General features: G+C 44.7%; 1 protein-coding gene across 1 annotated transcript; it reads left to right on the top strand.

Moving 5' to 3' along the window:
* The first annotated feature begins 2,179 nt into the window (after nt 1-2,179).
* Nucleotides 2,180-6,677, top strand: MUSTN1 (musculoskeletal, embryonic nuclear protein 1). The gene is made up of 3 exons (XM_049826411.1): nt 2,180-2,424; nt 5,376-5,496; nt 6,257-6,677. Exons 1-3 carry the CDS (start codon nt 2,416-2,418, stop codon nt 6,361-6,363), a joined length of 237 nt encoding a protein of 78 aa, XP_049682368.1. The 5' UTR covers nt 2,180-2,415; the 3' UTR covers nt 6,364-6,677.
* Nucleotides 6,678-10,475: the final 3,798 nt, after the last annotated feature.

Here is a 10,475-nt window from a genome sequence, read left to right on the forward strand (position 1 = left end):
CTTAAAGGAATTCAGAGTATAATTGTCAACCTATCGAGCCTGTCAGTCCCCTGAGGGATGTTAGCAGTTTCCCGGAGAAGTCAAATCTTCTGTAAGATCTGTGTCTCCTGGAGATCACAGTGGCCATACGTGTACATTTACTAAATTCTCCATGGTCATCACCATATTTTTGCTGCAACTGTTCCTCAGCAAAGGAGTCTTCCACACTTCGTGTTGCAGTGGAAGATGAAAGAGGGCTAACTTGCATTTTTAATAGCCATTATTAAATAAATGAGCCTATCTTGTTTCATTGTCATTTGTGTCCCATTTAACAGATCTCAGGACCTCAAGCAAGTGAACAGGATTTCTACTCTGAAATGCAAGCAACTGTAGATTTAGGTTGGTTTTTTGCGAGAAAAAATTAGCCCACGATCTGTGAGGGGAAATGATTGTGTGTTGTTCAGCACTGGTTTAGGAAATGTCTAATCAAAGAGAACAGAATTGTCCAGCCTACAGGGGATGTCTTAGAAACTTCAGGATATGCTGCCTACCTCTGTGGGTGCCTCATCTCCTATCTCAAATGGCATGCCAGCTGAAGATGTTTTAATTTTGTTTGTATAATGATTTTGTTTGTATGAATTAAATTGCCATGAAAGCATAACTCTGTTGCTTTTGAGTGAAGAATATGTAGTACCAATTAAATGAAGCAATTTTGAAAGCTGAAGGGAAAAAACAGTGTTTTGAATTCTAAATATTTGCTTTAAGCATGCAGAATGTTATTTTGTTGTTGTAACAGTCAGAATAGTGAGGCTTATGGGACTGTATAGAAACATCTTAGCAGAGAAAGAGAGGTGTTACTTTGTACAATGGAAAAAAAAATCTGCTGCTTTTCTGAAGTCGGTGGGTTTTTTTCTTCTACTGTGTTAGCCTACTGAAAGGTACTGCTGTTCTGCAGAAACATTTCCTCTAGTTTACTAAGCCATGGCTTTAAAATAGAAATTCAATGTAAGGAATGGCTAAGTACATAACATCCAAACTGCTTCTTAACCTACAAATAATTCTCCCAATAGTCACATAAAGGAAAGCATCTTCTTAGGCCTGGAAAGAGTTCAGCTTAAAGGCAAAAACAGGCACCCGGAGGCCTGGGGGATAGTTCCCAGCCGACAAATCCCATCACCCTGACTGTATGGCACTAGTGCTGTGGTACTGATGTAATGTTTTCATAATGAAAAATACCAATTTTATTTTACATCCTAGGCTTCTCTCTGTAGCCTAAACAAAACACAGGCAGAGCTCGAGAAGAGGCCAGGGCAGATTTCTACTACTACAACGCTCAATCTTCCTAGCAAAAGATGTTTGAAGGTCTGCCACATCTGCCTTTCTCGTATTGACATATCTGTCTGAAGTCTTGGTTCTTTGTAGGTGTTGAGTGTAGTCACAGAAGCTGATTTTTTTGCATGACCCAAAGAATTAATGTAAAAAATAGATTTAAAAAAAAAAAAAAAAAAAAAAGGGAACCCCATACCCAACCCTCCCCCACCCAACCCTCTCCTGGTACTGAAAAATAGAATTCCTGCTTAGAGTTTCTTTTTTTCTATTTAATTGAAAAATGGTTTAGGGAAAAATGTTAAAAGTTCTAGGAAAGGTTTTACTACTGTTAGCATGTGCAGTGGGGCACGCTGAATTTATTCATGTCTGAGTAAGCTATACCTATACAGATGACAGGTGAAATGATTAAACTTACTAATAGCGCTGTAAGTAGAAAGTGATTTTACTCTCTCGGTTGTGTAAGAGCTGGCATCAGGGCAAGCTCAGCAATAGAACTGTTAAGGGTAAAACTATATCCTGTTTAATTTACTCTCCAAAATGGACAAAATACTCTACTGTTAGAGATCCCTGTGCAAAAGCGATTTAGGGTGCCGTGTTATGCTTTGGATGTTAGGTTTAGATATAATCTTTAGTGAATTCGTGTTTTGTTATGCTGGGAAAGAAACACAAACACTCTCTCCCCCCCCACAAGAGGATTCAGAGTCAATTTTGGGTCCATAACAAAGTTTTGCCTTTTAAAGTTAAAAATAGAGCGCCAGTGGACTTCCCGGGAAGTCGTTTTGTAGTGGATCGGGCTTCCCCGTGGTCCCGCTGCCACAGCTGTCCGCTCTCATCAGTCCCCAGCTCCAGCCGTCCCCAGTCCCAGGGCGCAGTAAATACTGCAAACCCTCGTCATCGCTAAGAATAAACCTTTCAACAACAACAGCCTCTGTCAACCTGAATCATCCTGGGTTCTGGTTTGGGAAAATGACCCAGCTGATGACTTCATGTTAGATGCTCTATATAAGTCGAGGAAAAAAACAGACGTTCGCAGAGCGCGCGGGCTGGATTTAATCAAAGCCGGGAAACGACCTCGGAAGGGATTACGGTCGAGTGAGCACCGCAGTTATGTCACAGGTACAGGGAGATCTGTGAGACTGGCTCTTGTTGGAGCAGGGTGCCTAATAAATGTATTACTGTTTCAGAGGGTTTGCTTGCAATAACTTATTAGCAAGTTACTCTCATTAACCAGTGAATTCGGCTTTTCTGCTCTATATGACTTGTTCGGTTATGTTGAAGTATTTAAACACTGTTTATATATTTTAGCAAGTAAGTTGTTAGGAGGGATTACTTGAAGAAGAAGGAAAGCAGCTGCCCTCTACATGGTTAATTAATTCAGTTTTAAAATTTTCTGGTTTACCATAAATATTTTTATGTAGGAAGGGAAAAAACATTTTCACTGCTCTGGTTTGGGGTGTTTTACAAAAGGAGTGATTTCTGCTTTTGCAACACGCTTTCTCAGACAACGATTTGAAATTTTGGCAGTAGTTTTGAAAGGATGTGGCTATACTGAAGTATGCTGTTGTGTAAAGCTTAATGTATTGATATGCGGGAAAAGAGAGAGCGTGACTGAAAATTACAACTGTTAGGATACAATATTTGAGACTGTGAAAATTACAACTGTTAGGATACAATATTTGAGACTGAAATTTTGTATTACACGCTGTTACGTTCATTTTGTAACTAATAGTTTGTCTTTACTGTGTTCCGCAATAATCCATGTTTCAAAGTGATCTTAAAATTAGCTCAGAAATTTTGAGTTTTTCACATAAGTGTTTGGTTTTCAACACAAGCTACGCGTGCCTGACAGAGTTCTCCCCAGCATGAGAGTTTTACATGGTGGGTGGGATGGAGAGTAAGAACATGGAAAGGGTAGAAGAGCACAATCCTTCGACCGCAGAGAGTAACTTGGTTCGGTTTATTTTCTTTACTCCAAAGAAAGAGAGACTTAAAAAAACGGTCATATGTCTTGTAAACCAACACTTTTTGACTTGTGACAGGAGGAGATAAAGGGCAGGCTACACTGCTGTGCCAGCTGGGAATGGCTCCTGGCAAACCCTGCTTACAAGTGCACTTGCGTTGGGAGCAATTAGCAGTCGTGTGGCTGCGACACTGGTGGCTGCTGGTGCTGGCAGGTCCAGGGCTCACCTCTGTGGCTGACAGTAACTGTTCTGTGCAGCTTTTTTGCTTTTTAACTGGGGGCTGACTAATCCACAGCAGCTGTCCTGCTGGAAAATCCACCTGTAACCAAGGCATGAGAGGTTTTATTTTAAAATAACTGGATGAAATCCAACAGTTCTGCTGAGCCTGGCTGTGTCTCAGTGCATCTCAAGTGCCTCCTTTCCTTACCCTGTCCCCAAGAAGTCCCTTGTCCCCATGGAAAGAAGCCTCGCGGTTATTGCCTTGTGTCAACAATGGGTGAAGGACCTTAGCAGGTTTCGTATTCGTGTTGTACAAAACAAAGAGTTTTTTCCCCTTTCTGTGTTGGAGCCAACACGGGTCTATACTGGGGGCCTGTGCACCATGCCATGGGCATGGGGCACCGTTCCCATCAGATGCCAATTTTCATTACAGACAGACAAATGAAACCCTGTCCGTAGGGATGTTTGGTTAACCAGCTAACCGACCAAAAGCTGTTGCGAATTTTGAAGGGTTTGCTACCGCCCTTTCCCCTTGCTTGCTTTGGCTACTTGTAGAATGTTTTCCCCCAGAGGTCTTGTGAATGTTTTGTTTCCCACAACACATGCAAATGGGATTGACAGCGAGCTATTCTGAGCGTTCCCGGGAATTTACAGCCGGCAGAAAACATACCGAAGGCTCCAGTGCAGCCAGCCCACCCTGCCCGGCGCCAGGCATGCACACGCCGTCTCTGCAAGCTCCGCGGGACTCGCTGCTCCAGCCGCTTGCAGGCCTTGAGGGATTTGTTTCCCTCCACGACTGTTTTTAGCTTTACAGGCAGTGCCTGGAAACATGTAAGTGGGCTCCACCGCTGCCAGAACCCAAATATCAGAAGCCCTAAGTAGGTAGTGATGGTCGGAGAACTTTCTCGATGGTTAAGCGTGCCAATCTGTTAGAGTTGGAGTGTGGGGGTCTTTAGTTCTTTTTAATCGTATCTCCTGTGCCCCTGTATCCCACCGCAAGGTCTGCCTGGTGGGACCTTGGCGATCTGTCCTTGAAATAGTAAACTGAAGAGGGAAGGTTAATGGTGCCGACTGCTGCTGCTGCTGGATGTTGTGTCTGACTTTGAAGTGCTAATTTAAAGGTAGGGATAGGCTGATGTGAGCAAATGTTATCCTGATTTTCTTCTAGCAAGATAAACTGTAAACATGTTAGTACTTAGACATTGCAGTGCACCACCTGATGATGCATCTGGTTTTATATTAGATTTTCTTCTCTTTCTTTGGGTTCCGAGTCCAGTGTTTCAGGTGTGTTCAGCACATGCTTGTAGACAACCCTGTTCAGTGCTCAGATACTTTTGTTCCCTAAATTTAAGATCAATAACTGTGGGTCAAGTGTTAAGTTTATTCCAACTAAATCATGCCAGACTTCAGAATCTCTCTGACCAATTTCCTGAAGACGTAGTGACTAGACTGAGGCACAAGGACAATTTAGTAATGAAGTTTTTTTTTTCCTTCCCCAATATTGGACAGATCTTTCAATTACCAATCTGTACTTGCAGAATGACCAGGCAGGGTTGGACAGAGAAAATTTAAAAATAAATTATAAAAAAAAAAAAAAAAAAAAAAAAAAAAAGAACAATTAAGCAATCCATTGTCTCTTTTGAAGGCTGTACAATCAGAAGACCATTTCAGAACAGACCAGTAATAGTGGCAACAGATTTTGGGAACGGCAGTGAGACCATGGTTGTGCAAAGATCTGGAGTAGCTGAGTATACAGTCTCAGAGTTGAAATAGGTGGAATATTGTATTAGGAACTCTGTATGTTGTAGCCTTTGGGTTAAGGCAGCTTTGTTCCCTATGCTTCTAAATGTGAAATACTGATGTGTGGGCAATACGTCTGTTTCTTAGCCAGCCCCTGTGAAAAAGAAGCGGCCTCCAGTGAAGGAAGAAGACCTCAAAGGAGCCAGAGGAAAGCTTTCCAAAAACCAGGAAATTAAATCCAAAACCTACCAAGTGATGAAGCAGTGCGGTAAGTCTCCTTGACAGAAACAATTAAGCAGTCTTCCAAAATAAAACATCAACTGAATTGCTCTTTTCAAGTGAACGGGTGTGCCTCTGAAAGAGCAGCCAGCAGTGGGCTCCCCCACCCTGGCCTGGCTGTGCTGGGACTTTGCATCCATCATCACGGCTTGGAGCGATCGTTCTCCCTGTCTGGACCAAGTGGGAGGGAGAGCCCTGGCTTTGCCTTCTGAACCGGGGTTCAAACCAAGCCCTGGGACCGTAGTTAATGTCGGTGACTGCCCAAGTTGAAGGTTGGAGGCTTGGTCATAGATTAGAGGGTTTCTAAGCTCTCAGTTGGATCAGTTTGATGTGTTTGAGATGAAGCAGAAAGTGGGGGGGGATAAAGGGCAGAAGGTGGGAGAGAAGAGTGGCTGCTTGCACTGAATGCCCCTGGTGCTCTGGTTTTGTTTGGCTTTTCCACCACCTGTGGGAGAGTATAAGGAAAAATGTTGCATTTTTAACCCCTTTTCAGTGTAATAGCCTGGACCTCAGTAGTTTCCAAGTTTCTAAAGCACCTGCAAGCATCTGGGGCCAGTCGATGGTAGCAACCACAGGTGCCATCCGCTGCCCTGTGCTTGGGGTGGGAGCACTGTTCTTTAAGGTTTGGGAAGTTGATGGACGCGTGAAGTACTTATCAAATGCATATATATATTTCAGCAGCACTAGTTTTACTCTCCGTTTTTAGTGTTCTCCTTCACTGATTGCCTCTCCTGGTTTTCTTTTCCAAGAACAAATGGGCTCTGTGGCACCCTCCATATTCAGTCGGGATCGGACAGGGGGTGAAACGGTCTTCGAGAAACCAAAACAAGAGCCGGCCAAGAGCGTCTTTGGCTGACGGCAGAGCTGGATGTGTCTCACCCAGATGATTGTCGTAACGTTTTCCCAAATTTCTGCCCCTTACGCTGAAGTCACTGTAGACCTAAGTAGCTAATTTCTACTGTAAGTCATTAAGTAGGGAATAGACTCACATCAAAGGGTACAACTTCTACGATAATTTTTATTATGTGCTTTCTTTCTATGAGTTGAACGGTGTTTGCTGTAATGGTTTAATAAAAAAAGGTTGTTGGACATATCTTGGCACACTGTGGTGGCTAATTTCAATTTAGGCTTAGATTAATTCTGTGGACACTTTGGCCTTACAAGCGATGATCTAGTCTGTCAAATGCAAAGAATAAACATCCAAATGACACGGCTTTAGCGTCAGTGCAACTTCTTCACGCCGTGCCCTTGCCGAGAGGGAGCTGAGGAGGAGCTGGTCGGAGGGGCGTCACAGAAACCTGGAGAATTTGCCCAAATCTGTGCTGACCGCAGCGGTGCCCCAGCGAGGCCCCTCAGGCCTGGGCCGTGCCACAGGGCAGGGCCCCCCCGCCGTGGCCCCATGGTGTCCCCACCGGCCTCTCTGCTGAGAGGCGAGATGGCGGGCTGTCAGCGTGCCCCGGTGCCAAGGGAGGGCCTTCGGCCCCTTCTCCCATGGCTTTTTTCCCTCACGTCCTCGAGGTTCTGTTGGATCGAGCGAGAAGCGGGGCGGCAGGCCGGCGGCACCGCAGGCGCCATGTCCCTCCTGACTGACGAGCCGGCCGGCCCGCTGGGTGTCCCTGTACAACAGCAAACCCACGCTGGGTGGAAGCTGGTTTTTGGGGAACTCTGTTCAAGTCTTCATTTGCTGCATTAAACATCAAACTGTTCCTCCCCCCTCCCCCCCCCCAATCTATAAATTGGAGTATTTCCCCTCAGCTGGATCTTTGTGCTCAAAAAAGGGATGATCTGCTTTTCTGGCAGCTGCCGTGCTTCTCTCGCACCCCAAGTCCCCGGCAGCACATCTGGGGACAGTAAGGTAGGTGCCACCTTTATTTAAAGAATTACTTTAATTTTGCACAGGTGAGACCTGATTAAGAGGTGAAAGTGATATCGAAGGTCTCTGCACCATGAAGGATATCGTCTTTGCCTTTTGTGTCCCAAACACTTGACGGATAAAACGTGCTGACATCCACAAAGCTCCCAGAGAGGCTGCGGAGCGGGTTGTGCATAAGGCAGCAGCAAATCCTTTGGGTTTAAGGGGGAGGTTTCCTTAAAAAATTAAGGGTATCGCTGGTGTGTTGCCCTGCCCCATTTTTTTCACTGATTATTATTACAGCCAAGACCCTGCCTCCTCGCTTTGCTGGACACTATTTCTCCACGGGGCCTGGGCTCCTCACAAGTAACTCAGCACAGCCTTTTCCTCTGAGAAAGACCCCTTCTAGAGCTTTGAAGATCAAACCGCAACAAAACAGGATGGAAAAAGTTCCCACCCTGATAACACTGCAGCTGTCCCTGCATCAGATTTAACAAACCCTCCTTAATTAATCCGTGAGGAGAAATTGGCAGGAGGTTGTTTAAGAATTAGAGAAATGATGGAGAGGGACAAGTAGGCTATATGTTGCTATCGCTTTTTTTGTGTGATACAAGTGACTGAATATTGCAAATTTGCTAGGCTGGGGAGCGGGGGGTGGGGAGCGGTACTGTATATCAGACCCAGCTTTGGGAATGTTGCTGCCAATTTTGCAAAGCACAGAAACCTCTGTGTCGCACAGACCTGCAGCGTGGATACAGCAGGGAAGCAAAGTAAGTTATCTCCCAGAAACCTGGGATTTTGCTAACAAACAGCTTTATTTCCAGGATGTCCTCAGGTTCCATTATTTGTGATTCTTCCCAATGTGACAGGAAGTGCTCAGGACCAGGGGTCTGTCTTTTTTCATCTTTTAAGAGGGACCTCATCTGAAAAATACGCATTGGAGGTAGAATTGTATCCCTGGGACAAAGTTGCTCCTGATTTGTGACAGCAAGGTCTGTGCTCTCCTGTATGAACTGCAGGAATCCTGCCTGTCCCCAGCCTTGCTGCTGTGCTGGAAAAGTTACTGGCTGCTGCTGCAGGACAGAAGATAATTCTAGGTGAGAGGAACAAATATAAAGCTGCCTGGAGAAATTTTTTCATCTTTTTCTTCATTCTTGCAAACCTGATAAGTCCAATCGTGGAAAATGTGGGGTTTTTCCTTTTATTCCTCATTTTCATAATAAGAAATAGTAACAGAGAAGCGTCTGAACAAAGCCCCAGGGTTTGAGATTTTTAGGTCATTTTGCACTCAAAAGTATCTTCTGTTGTGATGGTGGATTTAGATCCTTCCTCCATTTATGTCCATTCCCCAGAGTGAGAAGCACGGGGTGCTGCAGGATTGGTGCCCTGCGCACCAGCAGCAATGGGCACGGGCCATCAGCGGGGATGGCTGTCGGCGGTGGTTTGTACAGAAACGGCAAGGTGCTCGAGTCTGAGGACGAGGCTGAGCATGACATTTTCCTGTAGCCGTTTCAAGAAGCCACAAAGGGTTGTGAGAGGGATTTCGCAGCTTCCCCGGGTGCTGGCTGGCTCCGTGCACCCAGGAACGGGACAGAGCCAACCATGCAGCCTAAATCTGTGCGGTTAAAGCAGCTCTTTAAAGTCTGTGTGATTTTACATGTGGGTATTAGAAAACCTGTGACAGAGCCACTTAATTAATGCTACAGCTTTCGCTCTTGGGGATCTTAGGCCACTAAGTCTATAATCCTGTGTATTTTAAGGGATTAACGCATTACATGAGTTGTAGAAGTTAATCAAATGTATAGCAGGTTTAATTTTTCTCTGTTAAAATATACGTATTTACATGTCCTGCTATAAACAATAAAATATTTGCAAGTAGTATGAAAGTCTACCTGGAAGAAGCCAAGTTTTTTTAAAAAAATAAGTTACTTAAAGCACAAGCTTTGTAACACCAGGCTGTGCTCAACAGACTCTTTATGGTGAATTTGTAAATGTCTGTTGAAGTAATAAATTACTGAACCCTGCATTAGCATCTCCTCGCAAAGCCGAGGCCACTGGAAGCATGTTTTCCACCTGGATGCTTCGTCTCTAAAATTGCAATGAATCAAACAGCGACGCATGTATTTCCACAGGATCTTTGTGTTAGTTTAGGATGATTAATGTCATCACCTACCATGGAGTTGTTAAGGGGAAAAATGCTGTCAAAAAGCAATACGAAAAGTGTTGCTGTGTGGATAGACTGCGGGTTTAGATAAGAAAGGGCTGTCTGCTATCCTGGAGCTGCCAGCACAAAGCAGACAGACAGGGAAATAATGGTGGCGAGGGCAGGATTCGGCCTTTTCTTGCACTGGGAAAGAATGAACAACTGAAGCCCTCTGAAAGCTTTCCAATAAACCAAACAAGCCCTGGAGAGGCACCCTGGACATGGGGCGCAGCGATGGCTCACGACAGTTTGCTCCCCAACCCGCATTTCTCACCTTGATTTCCCCAGATGTAGAGCTCAAGAAATGAGCTTTTGAAATGGGTTCTGCCCAGGGTTTTTTTACCACAGTGCCTAAAAACCTAATTCTTTCCCCACAACGTGTTTAAAATGCTTTGTAGAAGAGGCAGATGTTCCAACTTCTCAGATGGAGAAATATCTTTTAAATAGTCAGGCCAGCTAGCTGTCTTGCTTTAGGAGGCTACCTAAACACCACATGAGTGAGCACGTATTTTAGGAATAATGTTAGTATAACACTGTCCATAATTACCTGTGAAAAAAACTATGGACGTGTAAGAGAATTTATTTTTCCAGGGCTAAAAACCAACCCTTGACCAACAAAAACTTCACAAGAACTGCTCGAAGTCCCTGTTGGATGAAGATTTTATGATAAAATAGGAGGTGAAAAGAGCCATCCCACTCAGTTTCCAGGTAAATTCAGGTGCAGAGCTCTCCGAGCACTAAGGTTTTGTGCAAACAGCCCTGCTGAGCGTGCGGGTTTAAGGCAGCCTTGCAGAATCCCCGGCTGGATACGTTGCAGCTGTGTGAGGGCCGGACAAGACAGATGTGCTCCAGTGCACAGTGGTTGTTCCGCTGGTTTTTGGATGGTTTGTGTCTCCTTCATACAATTACATAC

The sequence above is a fragment of the Accipiter gentilis genome, chromosome 23, assembly GCF_929443795.1.
Source record: "Accipiter gentilis chromosome 23, bAccGen1.1, whole genome shotgun sequence".
Classification (NCBI taxonomy): Eukaryota; Metazoa; Chordata; class Aves; order Accipitriformes; family Accipitridae; genus Astur; species Astur gentilis.